We start from the raw sequence: 27270 nt of genomic DNA, 5'->3' as shown, positions 1-27270 counted from the left end.
TTAGTTGAGCGTCGATCGCAGAAAGAGAATGCAAAAGCTCAAAATGCTGGTCCCTCAAAAAAGCAGATTTTAGTGGAACAGGAGATGATGTGAGGATCAGATATGATATAACCTGACACGTTGTGTCTATGGTACAGCTTCTGATGGCATACAGTACAGTGCATGTTAGGATAAAAGCCTGCAGTCTTAATTTATCATATATACAGTGTAACATTAGGCCTTTTGTGTCCTCTTTCTACTCTAAAAATAAACCTAAATGCAGTTGACTCTAAAAAAAAAAAGGCCTAAAGCTACAGCAGGAAGAACAGTCTGGCTTCAGTTGCTCTAGCAACTGGTAGGAAATGGATTCTTGAAGACGTTGCTCACTAAGCTCATTCAGCACTCACAGAGAGGTTATCAGTATGCATCTGCAACAGTCTCGCCACAATAAAACCTGTATGGAACAAACTTTTAAATTGTACTATAAGGGAAGTGGTAAAATGTTGCACAGCAGTTCTTCAAAGTGTTTATAAATAGCTGTGGGAAATGCAAGTGCAACCTATCAACGGTACAGCAAAGCTCTCTCCAGCATGCAAAGTTGATCTTTACAAGGTTAGCTCATTTCAACACATTATACTGAGGGTTGAAGTGTTTGGCAGTAGTAATAGAGACTATAGAGAGTAAGACATCTTTTCTGTCCATGGTCAAATAAATGACTGTATTCAATATGGCTGCAACTAACGATTATTTTCATTGACGATTAATCTGTCTAATATTTTCTCAGTTAATCGACTAATTGTTTGGTAGGGCTGTATATTGGCAAGAATCTGGCGATACAATACGTATCACGATACATGGGTCACGATTCAATATATTGCAATATATTTCGATACTGTGCGTAAGGCGATATATTGGGATTTTTTTGAAGCATAAAAGCAAAACTAATATTTAAAAAAAGACATGATGTGCATAAAAGTCAAAGAAGTTTACTTTAGGTAAACAATTGAGTACACAGAAAATCAAACTGCCAGTTTGGGATTGTGGTTCATAGCTTCTTAGTGAGCAAATTTTTATATGCTAGAGTAGGCCAAAGTTCAGCCATAGCTACATTGTTAGCTTCTATCAAAAAGTCAGGCACTGTTAGGCACTGTTAGGCAAGGACACTAGTGGTGCGTCTCAGCATAGCCATCTAACGGTAGGGGGTTTAAACACAACATAAATGTGAACCACTGTCTTACATGAATATTTTTGCACATACATTTTTTTTAATTATTTATTAAAAAAAAAAATCGATATTGCGTTTTTGAAAATCGATACAGTATTGCAAAATAAAATATTGCGATACTCAAGTGTATTGATTTTTTCTTACACCCGTATTGTTTGGTCTATAAAATGTCAGAAAATGGTGAAAAAAAACCCAACTCAAAGAAATTCAGTTTACTGTCATAGAGGAGAAAAGAAACCACAAAATATTCACATTTGAGAAGCTTTCTTAACAAAGGACTCAAAATGATACCTCAATTATCGAAATAGTTGGCGATGAATTTAATATTTGACAAATAATCGATTAATCTTTGCAGCTCTAGTATTCAACAATTCTATTGTAATCAAAGGAAGAAAAAAGGAGGCAGAGTAAAAGTGAAAAACTTTACAAAAGCAGCCAAACACCAGACCTGTTACAGTGGTTCAGTACTCAGTGGGCAGCTATAGAGCTCACTGTGCTTCTGGAAGTTAGTGCACTTCAAGCAAAATGAAATGAAGAAGTATAGATCTACTGAACTTGCAGCTGATGATGAACTGTGAGACTGGATGGAAGATGCGTGCTGTTGACCACCAGTCCTGTCAGAGAAATAAAGACCCAGGGTTTTTACTGTAAGCTGATACAAATACTACAGCAGCCCACCCTTTTTTTTTTCTTCTCTGCTTTTCTTTGTTGTTAAAGTGAGGTTGCCATGGCCCTTCGTCTTAGTGCTATGTTGTTGTTTTTTTCCTATCATTGGATGGCCACTGGCTGTGGTGCCTGCTGGGTAGCAGTGATTAGAAAGAGGCTGAATGCACAATTCAGCTCTGGCTGACTGATGATATGGCCGCTGAACAGATACAGTGCAGCAGGAAATACAGCGTGAGGAAATCAAATGTACTAGAGATACACAAAATAACACTATGGTCTGGATGTAAATCTCAGACCCACAAGGATAATCCAGAACAAAAACAGTCAGTGTGTAGACATTCATCTCTCTCTCTCTCTCTCTCTCTCTCTCTCTCTCTCTCTCTCTCTCTCTCTCTCTCTCTCTCTCTCTCTCTCTCTCTCTCTCTCTCTCTCTCTCTCTCTCTCTGCTCTCAGGTGTGAAGTGGAGGGCCACCAACATACAGACCAAGACTGGTAACATGTTTGTCTCTGTACTTTGTGTATTTGTGTATTTACCATTAGCACCACTTTATAATACCACAGTAGTGCTTCACATTGTTTGTGTGAAAACAGTTTAGCAGTTTCTGCAGATGTCGTTGATAGTAGAGTGATGCAGAAATCTATATTTGCCCTGCCAAAAAGTCATCAAACCTAAAATATATCCATGTGTGAGTTGCTGCATGTAGTGTTTATCGTTAGTGTTCATCTGCTGCTGTAACTGGATTTTACTTGATTACAGACCCTTCCTGTAGGCCTTGTTTCCCCCCAATAATGAATCAGTGAATAGAGCAGTCTTCTAAATAAGAATCAAGGATCTAAAGTTTCAGTGCAAAGTAGTGGGCATTGTCATTGCATAAGCTAAGATCTGAAATTTGCAGCACTTCTATATTGCATTTTATGCAGCCAGATGTTCTTTAAATGAGATATCATATTTGTTTATGTTCAAAATCGTAACAGCATACGCATTAATGTGTGTTTTAGGCTGCATGTATCACCCAGCAGAGCTGTACTCTGGCCGTAACACATGGGTCTCCTATCAAGCGGGAGGACCTAACAGGGGACAATGGGCCCCTGTAAACAGTCGTCACTGGAGCCACACAGAAAGGTCTGCAGCACCATCACAACACTCACACACTTACCCCAATTTTTCACTGGGCGCGTCTGTGCTGCGTTCCAATAATAAGATAAGATAAGATAAGATAAGATAAGATAAGATAGACTTTATTGATCCCACGCTGGTGAAATTCCCTAGTTACTGCAGTTCAAATGCAACACAACAAATAAGAAAATACACATTAAATAAGAATAGAATAGCAAAATATCTAAAAAAATATATATAGAAAAATAAGAATGAGTAATAATAGTAATATGAACACCTCTTTTATATACAGAGGAGTAAGAATATATCCAGATATACAGATGAATAAAAAATGGCATACTGCACAGGTCACAGTAGAAGGTGGCACAGAGTAATAAATAAATATACATAGTGCAGAATATTGTGACATGTTGGCTCATGTTGCTGAACAGCTAGCAGTGCTACATTATGTTGTGTTGAAGAGTCTGACTCTGACTGATAAGCAGTGGTGGAATACATAGTACATTTACTCAAGTACTGTACTAAAGTATAAATTGGAGGTACTTGTACTTTTCTTGTCTTTTCTTTTCATGCTACTTTCTACTTCTACTGAAATATTGTACTTTTTAACTCATCTGACAGCTTTAGTTACTAGTTAGTTTTACGAATTAAGATTTTTGAACACAAAACACATGTAGTTTATAAAATACGATGTTTTATTGTAAATTAATCTACCCAGCAATATAACGGCCTACAGGTACAGCTGAAATAATTAGCCGATTAAACACAGAACTGTTTGCACCGTTTACAGTTTCTAAAATGTGAGGATCTTTCTGCATCGAGTACTTTTACTTTTAATACTTTAAGTACATTCCCCTCATGATACTTACATACTTTTACTCAAGTAACATTTAAATGCAGGACTTTTACTTGTAACAGAGTATTGTTTACAGTCTGGTATTAGTACTTTTACTTAAGTAAAGGATCTGAATACTTCAATAAGACGACAGTAAGCTTCATAGAAGTCAAAGGGACAGTGTTGGCTGTAACTGTTAAGAAAGCAGGTACAATAGAAATGTCTTTAACACCTAGAGTTGGCCAAAGCCTTCCTGAAAAGAATATACACTCAGTGGGAGTGGATAGTGACACAACTTGAGGCTTAAACTTCCCCGACAAGGGTTATTCCAGCAGGTGGGACTCCAGCCTTTGTTGTCTGGGTTTATTCAAGATAAGCACCACTTTATGGGACTGACTGATTAAATGAAACTGTGATGAGCACGTTGATGAAAAGCTCTTACTTCAGCTGCATCTGCAGTTTAGACAAGCAGGACTCTGGTGAATGAAACTATAACTTCTTCAGCTGCAGCTGAGAGAAGCCTCAATCTAACTATTCAGCTGCAGCAGTCGAGGGTGGCTCTAATGAATATGATTGTGTCTGTAGCTGACTGGTTGTGGTTTTGGCAATAGTACTTGGGACTCCGATAAAAAAGTGTGACATAAATACTTAACTACAAACCATAAATATATTTGAAAACCTCTTAGCATAGCACTGGTAGGATTTGCATTGAGCAACAGGCAGTACTGTAGGTTGGTAAATTGTATCAACATGTAATCCAATTCAACTGAGAAAAATAGCACCACCACAATTTTCACAAGTTTAATTAAAGACTTCAATATGCATGTTTTATAATGAACAAATATAAATAACTGGGTTATCCAATTGTCTATAGTAAAGTGAAGTTCAATATGATCACAATGACAGTATAACCTTCTGCTTTATTAGCAAGCTATGCAAATTAACTCCATATTTAGTGAGGTCAAAGAAGTTTATTGCTACAAGAGTGGCTGGCTTTTCCTTATAAGGTATTAAATAGTAGTCTCTAAAAGAAATGCTCCTGAAGTAACTTCTCTTTTTGACACAGCAGCATGCACTTGAAAAAAGAGACTAATGGCTGGTTAACCTGGTTCAACCTGGCTTAAAGTTATTAGCAAGAAGTTTTAGAGCTACAGCGTTTGTTATATTTGCTTATGGGCTGTATATTTTCAAGTCTCGGCTACATTATTATCTTGAGACTATACATGTTATGTGTTTTTTCACTACCACAGATGCCAAGGAGGGCGCAATCAGTCACATCCAGCATCAAATCGTCTTTATAATAGGTGAGTAAAACAGTATAAATAATCCATACACTACATTTTGCAGTTTTGCCTCTTAAGGCACAGGTAACCGTTCTAGGGCTGCTCGATTATGGAAAAAAATATAATCATGATTGTTTCGGTCAATATTGAAATCACGATAACTCGATTACTCGTTGACTTCTGGAAAGATGTTGCAATTATTGAACTTAAAAAAACAGTGGAAAAAGTTAAATAAATTAACAGTAAAAAAAAAACACATACAACTGTGAAATTTGCCTTAATACTTTTCCTATTTAAACTTATTTTTTTCATTCAGAACACAAGAGAAAATAAGAGTTTACTTGCAAAACGTAATGAGCTAAATAATTGTTTTTCTCGATTATTCTGTTTTTGTGATCATTGGGAGCCGAAATCATAATCACGATTAAATTTCTATTAATTGCATTAATCATTCTCAAACAAGTTCTGGACCGCAATCCATTTGTTACTGAAACTACTCGGATACTCAGCTTCACTTGTACTTGTCCCCTGAGCAGCAGAACAGTACAACACCTGATCTGAAATATTAAGTTTGTTGCTTAGTTCAGTTGGTCTTTTGCTTAGGGGGGAGAGGACAGTCAACCATGTCCAGGACAAGGGTACCTCTAGGGGGCACAGACAGCCTCTACGTCTCTGGGATGGCAAAGAGGCCTTTGAGGCCCAGAACTGGCACCACAACTCCACACGCTCATTCCACAACAGAGCTGGCACCAACAGCGGTTACCTAACAGGACCAGAGGAGCGCTACACTAACTGGGACAGCAGTGTCAGCAACTCTGTGGTGAGACCTGCAGACCCTGAACAGTACTACTTTCAAATGAGTTGAAATTCACACTGCATGAACTAGAAGTGTGTCATCATTTGACTCTTAGATAGGCCTGTAACAATTATTACATAATTGTCTAATTGTCAATTTTTTTTTACATATTCTCAGTTTCTTTGTTGAACTGCAATTATTTGCTAACATTAGCTAAGGTCTTAAGGCATATGATTGGTAATTGTTGATTTTGTTTAGATATGACAAATTGTAATTATATAAGTGATTATTGGTCAGACTGTATATTTTTATTATTATTTCAGTTGTTAGTTGTTGGCACTTGGCCCTATACACGTTGGTAGCAACAAAAAATTACAAGGGGAGATCCAGTTAGGAAAAATATTTTATGATAATAAAGAGGCGTTGTTTACTTCATAGGCTGTATACTTGTGTTATTACATTATCTGGGTCACATGACAGTGATAACTGATGTATCCTGGGATTCATTCAAAACTTTCATATGTTTAAAAAAAGTAATAAATACATACATAATTTTAAATTTGACTAAAAGAGAGAAATTATTTCGGAGACAATTAATTGTACAGCAAAATGTGGAATTGTGACAGCTCTACTCTTTGATGATGTCTTTTTTTTTTTTCGCTTTTTGACTGTTAGCATGGCGGCCCTCGTCTGCATCGCAACAACAGAGAACTCCAGTCCCCACCGCCGGAGAGATGGGCCCCCTCCGACTGCCGCAGGAGTTTTCCAGACAGAATGATAAACAACAGACCAGGACCCTGGAAACGGCCGGCCATCCACCAGCGGCGAGACCCGCTGCACCAGCACAGTCTCCCTCCACAGCACCCGTTATCCCCAAGGGAAGAGTGTGCAGCCAAGAGGAAAAGGGACTCTGGCCCAGATCAGGTAGAGTTTGGTGACTTATTATAGTGGTAGTATTTTTTGTAAATAATGTACCCCCTTTTCAATTCAATTCAATTCAATTTTATTTATAGTATCAAATCATAACAAGAGATATCTCGAGACACTTTACAGATAGAGTAGGTCTAGACCAAACTCTGTACTTTACGAAGCCCCAACTATTACAGTGGTTGCCTCAAGAGCAAGCATTAGCAGTAGCTATTGCGACAGTGGCAAGGAAAAACTCCCTTTTTTTGTTAGGAAGAAACCTCGGACAGACCCAGACTCTTGGTAGGCGGTGTCTGACGGCACCAGTTGGGGGAGTGGTGAATGGTGGCAATAATAGTCATAATAAAGATAGTGAAGCAGTGATCACAATGGTAGTCATAGTAGTTCATGTCATAGTAGGGCACAGCAGGGCGTTACGGGGTGTAGTGTGGTACAGCAGCCTGGGTGGACGCGGTTGGACGCGGCAGGACGCAGTCGGACACTGCGGGGAAACGCAGAGCGTAGCAGGGTGTAGTAAGTCCATAGCGTCAGCTGCACCCAGGACCCCGGTGTAGGTGCCACCCAATTCCAAGGCGATGTTCTGGGTGAAGAAGAAGCAAAGGGACTCCGGGGAGAAAACTCCCCAGAGCTAGGTTAGTAACAGGCATTTCTGGGACTAAGATGCACACAAAAGGAGACAAGTGAAAAGAGAGAAGAGGGAGCGGCTCATTGTGTCCTTGGAAGGAGCTTCCCACAGCAGTCTAGAGTTATAATAGCATAACTAAGAGAGGCAGGCTAAAGAGAGGGGCCCTGGACCGGGCTCGTACTCTCCCCTGCCGGAACGGGCTTGTACTTCCTGCCTCCCTCTACTCTACTCTACTATGCTGCAACTCCTCACTCCCTAACTATAAGCTTTATCAAAGATGATGGTTTTCAGTTTATTCTTAAATGTGGCGACGGTGTCAGCCCCCCGAACCCAAGTTGGGAGCTGGTTCCACAGGAGAGGAGCCTGGTAGCTGAAGGCTCTGGCTCCGATTCTACTTTTAGAGACTCTAGGAACCACAAGTAGCTCTGAGTTCTGGGAGCGCAGTGCTCTAGTGGGACAATAAGGTACTAAAAGCTCTTCTATGTATGATGGTGCTTGACCATTTAGTGCTTTGTAGGTCAGGAGAAGGATTTTAAATTCAATCCTGGATTTTACAGGAAGTCAATGCAGAGAAGCTAATACAGGAGAAATGTGATCTCTTTTGTTAGTTCTTGTCAGAACACGTGCTGCAGCATTCTGGATCAGCTGGAGGGTCTTGAGGGACTTATTTGAGCAGCCTGATAGTAAAGAATTACAGTAGTCCAGCCGGGAAGTTACGAATGCATGGACTAGTTTTTCAGCATCGTTTTGAGACAGGATGTTCCTGATTTTGGCAATGTTACGAAGATGGAAAAAGGCTGTTCTTGAGGTTTGTTTTAAGTGGGCGTTAAAGGATAGATCCTGGTCAAAAATGACTCCTAGATTTCTGACAGTAGTGCTGGAGGCCAGGGCAATACCATCTAGGATAGCTATATATTTAGATAATGAAGTTCGGTGGTGCTTGGGTCCCAGCACAATAACTTCCGTTTTGTTTGAGTTCAACATCAGAAAATTGTGGGTCATCCAGGATTTTATATCTTTAATGCACGCTTGAAGTTTAGCTAACTGACCGCTTTCGTCTGGCTTGATTGACAGATATAATTGGGTGTCGTCTGCGTAACAGTGAAAGTTAATTGAGTGTTTCCTAATAATATTGCCTAGAGGAAGCATATATAAAGAGAATAGAATTGGTCCAAGCACTGAGCCTTGAGGAACGCCATGGCTAACTTTAGCGTATTTGAATGGTTTATCGTTAATATTAACAAATTGGGATCGCTCAGAAAAATAGGACTTAAACCAGCTTAGTGCGATTCCTTTAATGCCAACTAAATGTTCCAGTCTCTGTAAGAGGATGGTATGGTCAATAGTGTCGAATGCAGCACTAAGATCTAATAAGACAAGTACGGAGACAAGTCCTTTGTCAGCAGCAGTTAGAAGGTCGTTAGTGATTTTCACCAGTGCCGTCTCTGTGCTATGATGCATTCTAAATCCTGACTGAAAGTCTTCAAATAGACTATTTCTATGCAGAAAGTCACACAATTGATTAGCGACTACCTTCTCAAGGATTTTGGAGAGAAACGGGAGGTTAGATATAGGTCTATAGTTGGCTAAGACCTCAGGGTCGAGGGTGGGTTTTTTCAGAATAGGTTTTATCACAGCTACTTTAAAAGACTGCGGTATGTGACCCGTTAATAAGGACATATTGATCGTATCTAGTAATGTGGTGTTGACCACGGTTAGTGCTTCTTTAAGTAGCTTCGTTGGAATGGGGTCTAAGAGACAGGTAGTTGGCTTAGCTGAAGAGACCCTTAACATTAAATGTCTTTTAAAATATTTTTGGTAGAAAAAAAAAGCCTAGCTATATAAACAATATATAATATAAAATATATGATACATACATACAAAATATACAATATATACAGGAACTATTTAAAGTTAAATGAGGGGGTGGGAAAAATAACAAGCTTCGGCTTTGTCCCGCTCCTTTTCGTGCTGAATGAACATACACTTTATAGATCATGTTTTTTTTCTTTTGGTGTGTTGCTATGCACTGCTATGCATTGTGTTTAGTGATATTTTTGTTCGAAATAAAAATAAAGAGAGACAGAAAGAGACACAATACAGCGCTGCCCCATCAGTGTCTGATTTACTTAACAACAGTATTGTAACTGAAAAGCACTTAAATGCTACATTTCCAATGTTTAGAATCACTAAATCCATTAAATATTATAGTGTATAATTATTTTACGAATTATGCATGACTGAAATTTTTAAATTAACATTTAAAAAAAAAAATTTCACATACCCCTGCAGTATTCCAAAGTCCCCCCACCCCCTCCCATGAGAAACATTGGCTTAGCACAACAAACTTTGACTCCTTTGTTAAATCTAGCCTGTTTATCTGTAAACAGCCTTTCATTCTTGTGCAATAGCACCACCCATTGGTAAAAACCTAATCTAGTGTGACAGGATATTTATGATTCTTTGTTTAGTCATCTCATCCTGGGTCAAGGCATTTACCTTTACTTGCCCACCGCTGCAACCAAGATGACTGGAAGCCTCTTAGTGACAGATCGGGTCATAGCCACCACTCTGACTACAGGACCTCAACAACACAGCAACAGGTACTGTAAGCTTCTATAATCAGTGAATAGAAGAGTCATGATTGTCATTGTACATGTACAACGCAATTGAATGTGGTCCTTTTAGTGCAAAACATCAGCAAAAGTGCAAAGCAGGTTAATAAATAAATGCATATAAAAAAGCCTCTAAAAGTCTCTATAAACGTAAAAAAAGAGGCTTTTTTTAAAGAAAGTAAAAACACAAAACACAGGCATATCATACAAACACAGACAGACATTCTCTGCATGATTCATCTTTTAAACCCAAGAAGCGTTGAGTGCAGTTATGGCTTTTGGATAAAAACTGTTTCTGTTTGTCCTTGTTTTAATTGTTCTGAAATGTCTGCCTGAGAGCAGCAGTTCAAACAGAGAGCGTCTGGGGGTGAGATGGATCCTTTAGTATGTTATGGGCTTTTTTTTTTTTTTTTTTTTAACTGCTAAATGAAACTGAGCAAACATCAGTTTAGTTGATTTCTATTATTGGTTTTGAAATGTGCAGGAAAACTCTAAATTGCGAGCTGGAGGACACGGCTTCAGTAACAGTCACCTAGCGGCTCCAAACCAGAGTTGTGGCAGCAGACCACATCATGGAAGCAGGGGGAAGGTCGACCGGAAAATCTCATCCTCACCAGCAGACCACACCCGCGTGCCTTACAGCCACCAAAACCACCATTACCACTATCAACGGCACACAGGCCACCCCAGAGCCCTACAGCACAACCCGCCGCTACACCCTCTGGAGGAGAAGGACTCATGGAGCCATCACCACAAACAAAGCACAGTGAGAAATAAACATTTAACCCTTTGCAAAAGAATTGGTCCTCCAGTGCCTACATTGGTATGTTTTCTTATTGTGATGTCATTTCTTGGAATATCTTCAAATGCTTCATGCCCCTAAAATCAGTACAACCTAAGCTAAAAGGTTATGTAAGTCAATAAACCGTAACCATTAATACAAGTATTTAAATTGTGTCATAAATAAAATGAAATTTTAAAAATCGGACGCAGTTCCATGTTTTTGAGTGTAAAGGCGTTTTGATAGTTTCATCTTAAAGTGCTCATATTATGCTTTCTGGCTTTTTCCCTTTCCTTTATTGTGTTGTATATCTTTTTGTGCACATTATAGGTTTACAAAGTGAAAAAGCCCAAAGTCCACCCCAAAGGGACTTACCATCTCCAACAGAAAACACTGTTCACAAACTGCTCCAAACAGCTCTATTGTAGTCCAGCCTTTACTTCTGTGACGAACGCTCGTCACTTTGTAACACACGTTATAATGCTCGCCTAGCTGCTAGCATAGCAAGCCCTCACACTCAACTGACTAGCTAGCAGTACTTACTGCGCATGTGCGACTCCCAACAAAGATGGAACAGAAGTGTGATGTCTCACTCTGTAGCTAAAACAGAGAGCTCAACACACAGGGTGAAAAGAGGAGCTGCAGCAATGTGCAGTACAACAAACATGTTTTTTTCTGAAAATTGTACCACATAAACCTATTCTGGTACAACCTCTAAATACAATTATGAACCTGAAAATGAGCATAATATGAGCACTTTAATAGTTTCTAGCGGCTGTCCGCGGGATCTTAGGGTTAAACAGCATGAGCACACATAAGTTATTTCTAAATAAAAAGGTAGAGTGTGTTACATTCTGTATCCAAAGCAATTCTGTTGATTAATCAAGGACATTAGATATTAAGCTCTCAATATCTCTTCCCTTTCAAAAGCTGTTTCTATGCCATTTTTTCCCCCTGCAACTTTCTTAAAAAAAAACATTAAAACACACAACGTTTCAGGGGTGCCTGGATAGCTCGCCTGGTAGAGCGTGCGCCCTATGTACAAAGGCTCAGTCCTTGTCGCAGCGGCCGCAGATTCAATGCTGACCTGCGGCCCTTTGCTGCATGTCATTCCCTGTCTCTCCCCTTTCACGTCTTCAGCTGTCCTATATAATAAAGGCCTAAAATGCCTAAAAAATAATCTTAAAAAAAATGAACTTTAAAAAAAACATACATTTAATAACGATCCAGAGAAACAATAATAGGACTTTAAATAAATAAAAATAGTGTTATCAGGAAAAATAATTATGTAGAAGGGGATGAATAAACAATAATATACAATTACAATAAGAGACAAAACAAAATACATTGTTCTTCTAAAAGTTTACTGTACAGTATGACAGTGTTGTCCTTTTTTTAGTGTCTATAAGTTTGAGAGACTGAATATGTTATTTGAATTCACGTTTCCATGGCATTTCACCAGGCCTAAGTTGCTATTAATAACATCATGAACGTAAGTATAACAGTACACGTATATGATTCTATGTAATTGAGTGTCCTATCCCTGAACAAAAGTCTAAACAGATGTAATCCTAACTCTGCAGGAACCTCAGCGCACTCATCAAAGGGGCAATTCCCGGGATCCAGCCCTCTCCAAGTCTGCTGTTGCAGACTCATCTCCCTATTCCTCCCTCCTCTGCAGCCCTAAAGCTGGAGATTCTACTGCCAGCAGCAGTCCACGTGCTCCATCCAGTCCCTCTTCATACACAGTGGCCAGTGGCAGAAAAGATCCACTAATCATTCGTCAGTGTAGTCCTGGCCTCAGTGGACAGCAGAAACTCCAGGCAAGCCCTAATCACACCCCGAGACCTAGCCTGACATCCACCACGTCTCTCACATCTCACGCCGGTGCAAAATCCAGGTTTTCAGACGTCAAATATCGAAAGGGCTCGCAGCCCCTCTGCTCACGACAGTCCCCCCACAGCAGATCAAGAGCGAACAAGCCTGAGAAGGAGTCAGAAGAACACAAAAAAGCCGAGAAGCTGGTGAAAAAGGAGAGAAAGGGCGACGAGAGAAAGAGGCGGAAGAAAAGAGAGGAAAAAAGGTTGGCCGAGAAACAAAAGAAGAGGGACAAAGCCGCAAGGAGGGAAAGAAAGTTAGGCTTGAAAACTAAAGTCACGGAAAATGAAATGTTTACTTCCAACTCTTCAGGAGAGGCCAAGATGAGTAAAATGAAGACTACAACTGTGTCCCCAGAGAATCAATGCCAGTCACCGCCCAAACACAAGCACAGGGAGAGGCAGAGGAGTGAGCGAGCAGAGAGGACACACAGGCCATCCACAAATACTCCTCATCCCAGCTGCACATCGCAACCATCCTCAAAATCCGGAAATCATAAAATGCCCAAGAAGAATGGCAGTCCCCCAAAACTCCCTGTAAGGAAACAACGACTCCAGTCTCTTCCTAGGAACACCAGCCCCATCCAGACCGGCAGGTTGCCCACCATCGTCTCACCCCGATCAGAAGACCAACGACAGGAGAAGCCCGATGACGCTCTCCCCTCCCTTTTATTTAAAGCCTTAGCGCCTCTCAGTACAGCATGTTATATTAGCTTAGAGCAGCCCATCCATGGCAAAGACGCTGGGCAGGGAGGGGTTCTCAACGCTCCAGACCTACAGCCTGTGGGACATTTGAGGGAAATGGACGACAATCTTGCGAATACTCCTCCTGTTCTCAGCTGGCAGGGCTCTCCAGTATCAACTCTGGGAGAAGATGAAGAGGAGCTAGAAAAGGGAGTGATAAGTAGACCAGTTCTTCAGCCCAGCCCCACCCAGTGCTTCTCTCCGCCTCCTCCGCTTGTCGACAGCGATGGCATCGACGATACCAATAAGGAGCCTTGTGAAAGCACACCGGCTGATTATTCCCACGATGGCGCATCCGAAGTCTGCGATCCGCCTCGTGCGACGGAACAAGTTGCCGAGGAAGAAAAGGAAGAAGAGGTGGACAGCGGCGGGGAAACCTCCGGCTCTCTTCTCTGTGAGCTTCGCCACCACAAAACCGGTTTGGATGATGTCTTCCAGAGCCTGGCCAACTTTCTCGGAGGCCAGAGGGTCACATGTCGAGGCGGTCCATTTGGGGGGCCTCCCGCTGGCACCAACAGAGGAGTGAAGTACTCCTCTTCTTTTGAACTGGGGCCGGAGATTCATGAGCATCAGGATTTCTCCCCCATATCAGAAGCTACAGCATCGTCCACACCCGGTAATCAGTCACCAACTCACGCTACCTCAGACACGCTTTTGGAATCCCACACTCCGACACATCTGGGGGAGCCTGTCGCGGATGCCCTGGTGCAGGAGAAGCAGGAAGAAATTGAGAATGACATAAAAGAGGAACAAGAGGGTGTGGATGTGGAGATCCTCACTGAGAGTACAGAGTCATCTCTTTTGGATGGGTCGCTGAGTGCAAAGCTGAGACTGACCACAACACGTGCAGCCTCTTTCACCAGCCTCATCACAGTCTCTACCAAGGAAGAGAGAGTACCAAGCGAAGAGACAGAATGCACAGGTACAAACAGAAAGAGAAAACGAAAGGCTAAGGAGGGAGAGATCAAGATTAAGATAAAGACAGAAGAAAGCAGCATCATCTGTCCTAAAAACAAAGCGAAGATAGATAGCACGAAGGGCCAGATTCCTCAGGAAAATCTAACCCCACATGGCATACACATCCAAAAAGAAAAAGTGGATACGGGGAACGCTGAGGTAAAGATGATAACGGAGAAGAAGAAGGAAGATGTCAGTGAGTTAGAAAATAACTCAGCAGCTGGAAACACAAACACCCAGACCTCAAAATCAGCATCAACTGTGTCAAGTGCAACAATCAATACATCCAAATCATGTGTTTCCAACCCAGCAAACAAGCCTCCCTGCTCATTAGCTCCAGTTGACCCGCTCAAACTGAAGGCATTGTCCATGGGCTTGTGTAAGGAGCTGAAGATCCTATTGATTAAAGTGGAGAGTGTCGGGAGACAAACATTCAACATATCAGAGATGAAAGAGCAAAGAATCCCACTTTCCAAGATCAGCATTCAAAACACGGGCGCTGAAGTGATCAGAGCTTGCAAGTGAGTAGTCTGGAGTCTGGCCATCTCATTCATTCATTCATATCGGTTTTACATCCTATGCAGACCTTACACTAGGGGTGCATGATATATCGACTCAATATCGTAATCGCAATATCACGTTGCGCAATATTATATCGAAAGTGTCGCAATAAGTATGCAATATTTTGTTTATATTGTGGAGTGATGCGTCCAGTCCGTTGGCTGTGTGGCTTAGTTGTGTTTGATTTAGAGCCCACTTGAAACGCTGTAATGATCCTGTTTCATTGGCCAGTTACCGTGCCACTTGCACATGTTAGTACACATCAGCACACAGGTCCACTATGTGACAAACCCTATTGAGCGTACCACTTGTGTGCATATTTCCAGATATTGACAGTGTAAGTGAAGAAATAGATAGAGACAACAAAACAGAACGAATCAGAGAAGTGAAAGAAAAGTTGTGTCCTGTTCTCTTTATTTATTTGATACTGTCCAACCAGTAAAGTTCTGTAGACATGGTCCTTATTTATTTATTCATGTTGTACCAGTCCAATATGACCGTCAGTTGAAATAAACCTTGTGTTGTATTTGTTATGAATCTATTTTGATGCGTTTTCCCATAACTTTTGTAATTTGACATATGTTTAAAAATACCGAAATTAATATCGATATCACAATATCACATTTTGTCAATATCGTGCAACCCTACCTTACACCAAACGACTTTTCAAGCGATTCCACTGTCGCGGACAAATTTCGGAATGAAATCATGAGAGTCTTGATAGAGTTGGGGCGCGCTCCTGTCGTCTCAATCGTTTGGTGTAAGGTGGTCATAAAACTCAGTCCGAGCTGTCTTAATGCAGTCTTTTTCTCGTCTCAATGTTACGACAAAATCAAATGTGTTTGTTATTATCGTACGTTTTAAGTCTTGGTAGTAAAAATCTTCTAGTCTGTGACTAAAAACATTATGCCATTATGACAGACTGTCTTTAGATGTGAGATGGTGTCACACTTTAGTATTTTCAAAGTCTTTTTAGAGTTGTCTAGTGTACAGTAGGCATAAGTTGTTCTTTTTAATGCTCTGTCATCTTTTTCCAGGGGGACAAGGGTGAAAGGCAAATTCAAGGAGTCCTTCCTGCTTCCCGCCTTCTCTGTTAAACCTAAAATTGCCTCCGAGACCCCGATTCCTCGCGAAAAGCTTAACCCTCCGACACCAAGCATCTATGTGAGTCCACACAGATGAGCATCGCCACCATGATCCAGCCCAACAAGTTATATCATAAGTATTAATTCCTAACAATGTGTTTTTAGCCATGCTAGAGGCATGGTTCAAGGGATGGCAGTGTCGGCCTTTAGGTCTGTCCAAAACTTCTCGATAACTATCCGATGGATTGGCATACAATTTTGTACAAACATTCACGTTCCCCTCATGATGAACCCTAACGACCTCGGTGATCCCTTCACTTTTCATCTACCGGCAACATTTGAATAAGTCTAACCCTTTATGACTAAATACTCGCATAACTTCTGGCATTCCCATCAGCCTCAGCCGTACTTTGTGTTTAGTGCTAATTAGCAAATGTTAGCATGCTGACGTGTTAAACTAAGGTGGTCCAACACATAACATCAGCATTCTAGCATTGTAATTGTGAGCATGTTAGCATGCTGACGTTAGCATTTACCTCAAAGCACCGCTGTGCCTAAGTACAGCCTCAGAGAGCCCCTAGCATGGCTGTAGACTTTTAGTCTGGTTCTCATATGAATAAAAAGAAGAAATCTGCAAAATGCCACCATACATCTTGGAATTATATCACTTGAATTATGTCTTGGATTGTTTTCTCGATAGCAGCAGAGAGAGCTGCCTTAGACATCTACACGTTACCAACCTACTGTCAGTATTTTTCATTTGTTTTCAAGACAAAAATTCATTCCTCCGCTGCGTTCAAATGTTCATAATTATTCTGCGTTTCTTTTGCAGTTGGAGAGCAAGAGGGACGCATTCTCTCCAGTTCTGCTACAGTTCTGCACTGATCCCAAAAATGCAGTCACTGTCATCAGAGGCCTTGCTGGCTCCCTCCGCCTTAGTGAGTTTATACACCACACTCATCTCACTTCATTTAACCCAATCAAATTACTCTGTTAAGCCCAGCAACATTTATCAAATTCCATTTAACCTTAATGAGTTTTGTAGGTTTGGGTTTTTATTAATACATTGACAATATTTAGAGCCTTTTATCCATTGTTTTCTGAAACTTGTCACACAAGGGGCAGGGGAGGAGAAAGGAAAATGGCAGGAGACATTGCTTATTCAGATATACAGTAAATGTAGCATATCATAGCTTTCGCTTCATGTTCCACAACCTTGGTCTGAACTTTAGTGCACCTGACTCCTGGAACAAATTACAACTCACTTGTGCCTTTTGGACAATTTAGGAATCTGGTTTTAAACTTCCTAACTTCTACTTATACTTGCGTTACAAAAATGTACTTTGTTTCATATCCATATTATCCTTACTTTATTTATCAAATTTTAGTTATAGTTTTAGTTTTTATTGTGATTTACAATTTAATTGTTTTTTTGACAACATACAATTCGCAACATGACCCCATCATCAGCAACCACCCAGACTAAAATCAAATAAAGATGACATAGTAACTACAATATTCAACCACAAAATAGACAATAAACCAAATAAACGTATGTATAAATAATTCAAAAAGTTGTAAAGTTTGTCTTTTTTATCTTTCTTATGATGGTGTATTCTTTTCTGTGTTATTGTTTTGTTGTTGTCTTTGTAATTCCTCAATGTCATGTAAATGAGGGCTGCCTCTCCATGATTTTTTCGAGTTTAAAACAAAGGTTGAATGGGATTATTTTGGATGTAGGAAACATTTTTACACATGACATTTTAGACATTTAATATTCTGAGTAAATTATACTGAACAATATGTGAAGGCCATACTTGGTCTCGGCTGGCCCTTTCTCCACCCTGTATCTTTCACAATCATTACAATCTGCAAATACAGCACCACATCCTCACAGTCACAATTGTGTCTTTATAATCCATATTTGAATGCAGACCATGTATGCTCAACCATGACGTGATGGCATGGCCACTGGTAGGCTGTACTATGATCGAGGAATGCTACTTTGGATGTATTTACATACTGTATTTCTGTGTGTGTGTGTGTGTGTGTGTGTGTGTGTGTGTGTGTGTGTGTGTGTGTGTGTGTGTTTTACAATCATCTAGTGTAGATAAACTAATCTTGTTTCTGTTCCTACACCCTTTTTCTCTGTGTCATTCTCTGTATTCAAAGTATGAATATAATAAAATACAATGTTTGGAAATTGGTATTTATCTGATAATCCAAGTGTAATTATATGTTCTCTGCTTTCCTTTCCCTATATGAGACCTCGGTCTGTTCTCCACCAAATCCCTGGTGGAGGCCAATGCGGAGCACGCAGTGGAAGTGAGGACTCAGGTTCAGCAGCCCGCTGATGAGAACTGGGATCCCTGTGGTTCCACGCAGACGTGGCCCTGCGAAAGCAGCCGCTCACACACCACCATCGCCAAATACGCTCTGTACCAGGCCTCCAGCTTCCAGGAGAGCCTGCAGGTAGACATTTCACCAATCACCAATTTACTTGTACTTAGAATTTTCTCTTAGGTATGATAAAAAAAATTAGGAGGGGTCCAGGACAGTCGTCTGATTCATGTACAGATAGTCTGCCTTTCTACACAGGGCTAAACAAAAACTCCCATTATTACCACATATGACCATTTTGCTATTGATGGCGAACACGCATCTCTCTGTGAACAGGTGACATTCATCTGAATTACTGAAACAAATGATTTTTCTGTCCAGTTCAGAGAGTTAGGTAAATCAATTTGGAACTCTCCAAATATCACAAAAGAAGTAAGGATAAGAATACAAAAATGTTCTTGCATGAGGCCCATTGTGCATCAAAAAAGAGCACCAGAGACTAAATATAATATACACTAAGTGTTGGTTTAATAACAAGTGTGCTGAAAGTTCAGCCTGTCTTTGTTTCATCCGGTGTATTTTTACATCCACACATATTGTGGGTAAATACTGATGTATTTCACATAATCTTTTTTTTTTTTCAAGATTATTTTTATGGCATTTTAGGCCTTTATTTGATAGGACAGCTTAGACATGAAAGGGGAGAGAGAGGGGGAATGACATGCAGCAAAGGGCTGCAGGTTAGAACCGAACCAGCAGCCGCCGCCGCGAGGACTTAGCCTCTGTACATGGGGCGCATGCTCTACCAGGTGAGCGAACCAGGCGCCCCATTTTCACATTATCTTTGACCAGGACTAAGCTTGAAAGTGAACTATACAGTCAGGGTGCGATTTGCTGGGGGGGATGCGTGGGGTTTCCCCCTTTCTGGTCTACATATCCCTGCCTCTGCTGAATTATTTTTACAAAATGTATTTCTCTTCCCCCCCCCCCTTCAAAGTGACCAATGATACTTCACCAGTACACCATTATATACCTAAAATAGAAGTATTGTTAACTAATTAAAGCGCTGTAATGTGAACAGTCTATAGTGCGATAGAACGATAAAATCCGAGCAGCACCGCCAGATCACGGTCCTTTCAGAGGCCATGTAGTGGAGTTTAGCCAGAAATGACTAGTTAAGATCATAGTTTGGATTAAGATTCCCAAAGGAACGAAGAAGCGTTTCCTGGGTGAAAGTATTTTGTTTTCGCTCTGCTCTCTGGCTTGAAAGCGCTGTGTTTTCCATTGAATATTGAAGTGCATATTTAAGTGTTTGGCATGCCTTGCCGAGTGGCACTGTATCCATGGTATTGCAAGGGGGATTTAATTCTTGCATAGTTTTGTTTTGTTATGCATGATCAAAAAACTAATTGCACCCTGTATATAGTGATGCATCAGTTTTTAGCTGTTGGCCAACCTGTCAGCTAAGCTCATGTAGATGTGTTATAGGAGGAGAAGGAGAGCGAGAATGAAGAGGAAGGAGAGCAGGCCAAGTCTTCAGACACATCAGCCGCCACAAAAGCTGCCCTGACATCAGGCAACCGTAAAGGCAGCCCTGCTTCGACTAAAGCCAGTTCTGCTACCATCCTAAGCAAAGCCCAACCTGTTCATGCCAACAGCACACCCAGGTTAGCACAAACTGTGATCTGTCTGTACAAAGAATTCACTCTTGACGGTGGTAACAATACTCAACTCGGTATTTGGTCTTTTCCCCCAGCTCAGAGCAGAAAGCATCCGGAAAAATCATTAAATTTGGGACCAATATTGATCTCTCTGACCCTAAAAGGTGAGATTATGTTATTAAATCCTGCCCACTCAAACTGAGCTCCAGTGGTAAATTTGAGGTACTTGTACTCTACTTGAGTCTTTTTCTTGTCACACCACTTCCTACTTCTACTCCACTACATTTCAGAGAGAAATATTAAATCAATCAAATCAGTCAGACAGCTTTAGTTACTAGTTACTTTACAAAACATTTTGCACACAAAACACATGTAGTTTATTAAATACAATGTTTTATTATAAATTAAATTATCCTCCAATATAACGGCCTACAAGTCCAGCTGAAATGATTAGCCGATTAAACACAGAACTGTTTTGATTGATTGTTTCCAGTTTCTAAAATGTGAGGATCCTTCTGCATTGACTACTTTTTCTTTTAATACTTTAAGTACATGTTCCTGATGATACTTACATACTTTAACTTAAGTAACATTTTCAATGCAGGACTTTTACTTGTATTTTTACAGTGTGGTGTTAGTACTTTTAAGGATCGGAATACTTCTTCCACCACTGCTGAACTCACTGAGGGTACTTGTAGTTTTACATTACGCGGCATATGTTTTGAACAGGTGGAAGCCCCAGCTGCAGGAGCTGCTGAAGCTGCCAGCTTTCATGCGTGTGGAATCCAGCAACAACATGCTCAGTCACGTCGGTCACACCATCCTGGGCATGAACACCGTCCAGCTCTACATGAAGGTGCCAGGCAGCCGCACGCCAGGTCAGTGTCTGTGTCTGACAACACAGTTAGACACTAGTGAACCTCTGGGGTTTACAAATGAAGGCCGTTTTCTCAATCAAGAAACTGACTGTTTGCGCATCTCATCAGGTCATCAAGAGAACAACAATTTCTGCTCAGTAAACATCAATATCGGGCCTGGTGACTGTGAGTGGTTCGCTGTTCACGAGCACTACTGGGAGGCTATCAACGAGTTTTGTGAGAAGTGAGTGAAGAGGCTTTTTAGCAACACATGTAGCAATAAGCTACAGTTTCTGTGCATGCGGAAATTGCATTGTTGTCATCCCCAGGCATGGAGTAGACTACCTGACGGGGTCCTGGTGGCCAGTCCTGGAAGACCTCTACAGCTCCAACATCCCTGTGTACCGCTTCATTCAGAGGCCGGGTGACCTGGTGTGGATTAATGCGGGGACTGTGCACTGGGTCCAGGCGGTGGGCTGGTGCAACAACATTGCCTGGAATGTGGGACCACTCAACTGTAAGTTTCGAGGACCAAAAAATAGGGAAAGACAGCAGCTAAAAGCTTGACATTCATGTGTTGGTCTTTGTGTTAAATTACAAGTTAAATACACTGTTAAATATGTGCTGCCTACTTTCAGTCTCACCACTGTTTGTGTTTTTTTTTACTCTCTCAGCGTATCAGTATCAACTCACCCTGGAGCGTTATGAGTGGAACGCGGTAAAGAAGGTTAAGTCAATCGTTCCCATGATCCACGTTTCATGGAATGTGGCTCGCACCATCAAGATCACCGACCAGGATACCTACAAGATGATCAAGTAAGATGTAGTCTCGCATTGCCAGCTCTATCTCCACAGCGCTGTGGAGTAAGGTCTGGCTGCACTACACATACATTCTAGGATTGGAGAAAATTGCATTTCTTTAAACCAATCACAATCGTCTTGAGCGGCTCTAAGCTCCAGACGCAGAGACGGTGGCTCTGGAAGGAACAGGTTTTGGTGGAACATTTGCACCCTGCAAAAGAAAATGACACGCACAATAATAAATAAAGTTAACTGTTCACACAATACAGTAACGTGAGCTTTTTAAATTAGCTGGATACATGGTTAAACGCAATTTTCTCTTACCAGTGTATCACCGTCATAGCAATCCCGCCAATCGGTCCCAAAACGTCCCAGTTAGATAGTAAATGCCGTAAACGTATTCTTTGTAAATCTTTTATAATCATTTCCTGAAAGAACCAAGCAGGCCTGCCTTGTTGTACAATCCAAATGTCCTTCAAAACCTGCCATTTTTAGCGTGTAGCTTGCTTGTGAGTTTGTTTGTTGGAGAATTATTTCCCGAAGCAGGGAATTTGAGAATGGCAACACACAGAGAGCGGAGGTGAGGGGCAAAGCGTTTGTGAGTGTGTATATGTGTGTGTTCGTTTACATCTTTCACTACCTGCTCCTCTGTCTCGCTCAGACACTGCCTGCTGCAGTCCATCAAGCACATCCAGATTCTGAGAGACCAGCTGGTGGCTGCAGGGAAGAAGATCTGTTACCAGAGCCGCGTGAAGGACGAGCCAGCCTACTACTGCAATGAGTGTGACGTGAGTCCCTCTTCCCCTGGCCTCGCTGTCTGCCCATACAGGAACATTTGCCTATGTTGGCATGCATAACAAACATATTAACTGCAGTACCAAAACTGTGTCTGTGCAGGTGGAGGTGTTTAACCTGATGTTTGTCACAAGTGAGAACAGCAGTAAGAAGAGCTACATGGTGCACTGCGAGGACTGTGCACGAGCTAAGAGCCGATCGCTGGCGGGAGTAGTGGTGCTGGAACAGTATCGGATAGAGGAGCTGATGAGAACCTACGACACCTTCACGCTGGTTAGTCTCACTTTCAAATCTTGTACACTAACAGTAAACCAGAGTAGTTTTGAGAAAGGTTCTAAGGTTAGACCAGGTACAAACAGGACTCCATATTGCTTCATCCATATCATATTGTCTTCTTCTACAGCAGGGGTGTCAAACTCAATTTCACTAAGGGCCACACTGGAAAATAAGAATCACATCGAGGGCCAGACATGTTTAGTTTATTCACATGCTTTTATTTAATCGAAAAAGTCAAGGATCTTTTACTGGATTATTGCGTGTCTCATATAGCCTTCTCACTTACACTTTGGTCGACATAAAGCCCCAAAAAAGTAACTTAGCCATCAAAGAAAAAAGCAACAAAAAAGGTTGAAAAAAGCGACAAAAACATTGGGAAAAAAATGCCAGAAAAGGCCCCCAAAACGTTGGAAAAAAGCATCAAAAGTGTCTGCAAAAGTGACAAAAACTGCAAAAAAAGTGACAAAACATTGAAAAAGCTACAAAAACTAGGCGATCCAAAATTTATTGGGAACCTAAATTGATATGCGAGCCGAAACAAAATCTGCGAGGGGCCAGATTTGGCCTGCGGGCCTTGAGTTTGACACGTGTTCTACAGTGTAAAGGTGCAGGGCTGCAAGCAAAATGAAAAATGTATCACATATCAAATATGCGAAAAACCCTAAAAACAGTGATGTTGCATGATTTAGTACATTATTTCAAATTTGTTTACTCTTGACCATTTTCCAAAGTAAACCATAAGATGTTAGATGATTTATTTTCTTTGAGTCACCCATTGGTTCAGTTCATGCCAATACAATATGAAAACAAGATTTAAGAGTCTTGAAGCTTGCTTGCAATGGGTGAGCCATTACCGTGAATACTTATATGTGTGTATTTGTTGTCCCAGTTTACATTATTTGTTCTGTAGCTGGGGGCTGTTTTTGGTTGGTGTAATCATTCCTCCTGTCCATACTGATCAAAAAGAGATCCTTCCCTACTAAAGCAGTTCTAATGGACGCACACGCAAGCACACACACACACACACAGCTTTTTTTAAGTGGCCAGCTGAGCTCTGTCACTTACTCTTTTTCTTCCCCTTCAGGCTCCATCACCCTCTTCAAAGTGAGGACCCCTCCCTGGTGTCTTTCAGCCATAACCAAAACTCTAATGGCAGCACAAATGTTGTCTTCAGGGCAATCTATTCCTGTAAACACTCACTGAATCAGCCAATCACGTTTACTCAGTATTGTTTACATCACACAATAAGGTATGGACACTCAGCCAATCCAACTATAGCTCACTGTCTTCCCCATGCCAGCTGCTGATTGGACGTGTGTTTTGTAATAGAATGACTAGACTGGTACTTCTCATGAAAAGCATTTCAGATATGTACAAAAAAACAAATGTGAGCACTACTACCACTGCTAGCACTGAAAATCAGGTTATATGTTCAACGGAAACTGCTGTGATTCAAAGGCATCAAGTAGCCAGTTCTGTGTATAAATCCAGGTACTTTTATGCAAATTCAGTCTAACTTTTTTACACCAATCTAGTTATTCTATATGTCCATGAATTTGCTGTGATTCTGTTGTACCAGCAGGGGAATCGCTTCACAGGAGAAGTAGCTGATTGTCACATTTGGCATCGTATTAGTTCCTGTTTTTGTTTTTTCTTGGTATTCAGGTAAACTCTGACATTTGTAATTCCTGTCTGCATACTTTTTGAGGTGCTATTCCAATCTAATTTATTCTCGTTAGATACTTTAAAAGTTTTACCAGCCTAGAAGTATACCACATTGGCCTTGCAAACTGTATTTAGAGGAGAGGTAATTAGAGGATTAAACACACAAATAAGGATTTATGTACGTATTTAAAAAAAACTAAAAAAACTAATTAAAAAGTTGTACCAGTTTCTCTTAAATACGGGTTTACTAGAGGACTAATATGGTTTCATTGTTAGTTGGAAATCAAGTATGTAGATGAAAAATTAGATTATTTTTTTTCACAAGTCCAGCTAAATAGTCGGTGAGGTTTCTATGATATGCCCGTAAAACAGACATAGTGTCTTTTTTATTTTTCAAATGGGAAAACAATCCCCCTTTTATACCTCTTTTGTTGCTATGTTTTTTGTTTCTAGATGACAGAGAAAATAAATTGTAAATTGTGAATGAATTTATGGGATAAAACAGTGGTGTGCATATACGGTGTACAGAGAGGGGGGGAGTCAACATTGATGTTGGTGTCAATGAAGTGCCCGTTACAGTCTGAAAAAAAGTAATATGTCCAAAGAGACAAACAATCATAATCTTATCATGCAAAAGCCATTGAGGCCAAATAGATGAGCAGACTGAATCTCATTGTTTTCATTTTGCCCCAAACATCCGTCCTGATGAGGCTCCATGCACTGCCAGGGGGGTTCATATACTGTATTTCCAGTTTGTTGAAGAGCACATGAATTAACACATGACAAGAAAGGCCCAGTCATTGTTATTTGTTGTAGTCCTTTAAAATAAAATGTCTCATTTTGATACGGCTACATAGTCTAACCTTACGTTTTAAATGTTATAATGCAATGGTGAAATACAACTAGAAGCCTTGCTTCCTACATAAAATGTGATTGTCACTTATTCCACTGGGACTGTATTCACGTGCAATGATTTGGTGGCAAGTTAAGCCTATTTTCTGTCATTTGAATAGAGGTTCAGCATTACAGCTGTAAAGTCATTATATTGAAATCCCCACAGATGACGAATTTCAGATTTCAGCCCTGCCCTCATTAGTCTGTGCACACAATTTACTGTACATAATGAATATGTTTCCAGGTTTACTAGAAGATTTATGTACTGTAGTTCTGTTCTCAATCAAAAATCTAATTTGTATGTGGTCAAACTTGTCCACCTCAGTCGTTTGTTTTGTTGTTGCTATAATATAATACACCTTAAAAATATTTGGTTTCACTCTAGTTTAAATTACTGCAATGGGAATTTCTTCCCACTTTTATACCTCCTTTTTGTAGTCAGTTTCTGTTTTTGGGATTACAGAGAAAATGAAAAATTGTAAATTGTGACATTATTTATACTGTACATGGTTGTTTTCTTACATATTTATTGCATATCAAATGGTACTTCACTTGATAAGGGGCTACAAGGTATTTAAAAAAAATAACGTGTGGATAGGGTAGGTGCAATCAGGGGGGTGGTTTAATTTTCATGGTGCTAGACCCCTCCTTGCCTCAATGCCCCCTCATTAAACAGCATATAATGATATTTGGACATAACTCAAACCAACCGGTTGGTGCTTAGATCCATTTCAACACATTTTGGTGGGAACAGAAATGGAATGATGTCTTTGTACTGTATCTAACAGATGAATACAAGATCTTTAAAATCGTTTTTTCATTGTATGAAATTCATAATCTTGTGAGGCATTAGTGGTTTTATGATGAGCATTAGCAGTAGTTGTAATTCTTGACACTTTTGCAGAGACTTTTAGGGATGTGACTTTTAATGACGTCGAGGTTTCGTTTATTTGTCTTGTCCTCATTATTGGAATTATTTGAAGGATGTAATAATGCTCTTTTTCCTCTTGACTTGTTTGATTTATGCTGCACTTATTGTTTAAAAAAAGAAAAAACTCACATAGAAGAAAACCTGAGCCAGACCTGTCTTAAATCCCTCTGTGATTTTTCTGTGACATATTGTATTGTTGTTCAAGAAATTAAAATGTTTTTGATAAATTATTCAACAATGAGTCTTTGCCTTTATCTGGTATATATCAGCTCAGAGCTTGCTCTGTTTTGTTTGGAACTTGGAACATCAACAGAAGTGACCATGCAGGAAGTCACAGTGCACCTCACAGAGCCACCAGCATGGGTGTAGACTCTTGTTTTCTGTTATCATGTTTGAATGTCTATTAGCCTGCGACAGTGAGCCATGTGCACACTGCATTTTGCCTGCAGTGTGTGTTGTAACGTGGGCTTCCACCAACACTGCCTGATCTGAGATCTGTCATCTTAGTCTTTTTTCTACAGAGGACCACAATGGAAAAAGTCATTTAGTATTTACTGCTTTAAGGACTTGCAGTCTTAATTTATAATTTAACCTTATTATTGTCATATAAATCTGTATAAGAGTAGCTGTATCTATCTATCTCTAAGTACATGTAGCTGAGACAGAGTGACTTGACAATTCATAGGCTTCTTACTCTTTTGTGGTCACATAGTTCAAATGTTCACAGTCTGCAGCTGATGGCCACTGGGTGGTTCCACTGGACCAGTTTGCTAAAGGCTACCTTCAGGGTGGAGAGAGTGACAGGCCTAATTTATTTTTCCCACCAACATTTTCCTGATACCATCTTGTCAACTTAACCCTGTCCAAAAGTAACAGAAAGTGATGTCAAAAACAAATCAAACTAATGAAATCTGATTATTTTTCTTTTTTTGATAGTGTGACCTATATGACATGACCAAGCTGTACCTACAGCTTAT

The 27270-nt window shown here is 40.4% G+C and overlaps 1 protein-coding gene across 5 annotated transcripts in view; it reads left to right on the top strand.

The window, feature by feature from the left end:
• Positions 1-26523, top strand: part of kdm6bb (lysine (K)-specific demethylase 6B, b) — a 29833-nt gene extending 3310 nt beyond the window's left edge. For 3 of the 5 annotated variants that reach the window (XM_035990983.1, XM_035990981.1, XM_031320005.2), the window contains 20 exons: positions 2324-2362; positions 2870-2993; positions 5073-5126; positions 5709-5925; positions 6577-6825; positions 9925-10056; positions 10553-10834; positions 12433-14948; positions 16026-16152; positions 16906-17011; positions 18340-18545; positions 19902-20080; positions 20170-20238; positions 20804-20952; positions 21061-21175; positions 21261-21448; positions 21606-21747; positions 22394-22520; positions 22630-22800; positions 23888-26523. In XM_035990983.1, coding sequence (XP_035846876.1) covers positions 2875-2993; positions 5073-5126; positions 5709-5925; positions 6577-6825; positions 9925-10056; positions 10553-10834; positions 12433-14948; positions 16026-16152; positions 16906-17011; positions 18340-18545; positions 19902-20080; positions 20170-20238; positions 20804-20952; positions 21061-21175; positions 21261-21448; positions 21606-21747; positions 22394-22520; positions 22630-22800; positions 23888-23911 — 5172 coding nt within the window. In that variant the 5' untranslated portion in view covers positions 2324-2362; positions 2870-2874 and the 3' untranslated portion in view covers positions 23912-26523. Of the gene's footprint in view, positions 1-2323; positions 2370-2820; positions 2829-2869; positions 2994-5072; positions 5127-5708; positions 5926-6576; positions 6826-9924; positions 10057-10552; positions 10835-12432; positions 14949-16025; positions 16153-16905; positions 17012-18339; positions 18546-19901; positions 20081-20169; positions 20239-20803; positions 20953-21060; positions 21176-21260; positions 21449-21605; positions 21748-22393; positions 22521-22629; positions 22801-23887 lie in introns of all 5 variants that reach the window. The other 2 variants (XM_035990982.1, XM_035990980.1) reach the window with 1 other exon arrangement.
• The last annotated feature ends 747 nt before the right edge of the window (positions 26524-27270 follow it).

The sequence above is a fragment of the Sander lucioperca genome, chromosome 13 (assembly GCF_008315115.2).
Source record: "Sander lucioperca isolate FBNREF2018 chromosome 13, SLUC_FBN_1.2, whole genome shotgun sequence".
Lineage (NCBI taxonomy): Eukaryota > Metazoa > Chordata > Actinopteri > Perciformes > Percidae > Sander > Sander lucioperca.
The sequence above is the reverse complement of the archived record's forward strand: the minus strand, read 5'-3'. Positions and strand labels throughout refer to the sequence as shown.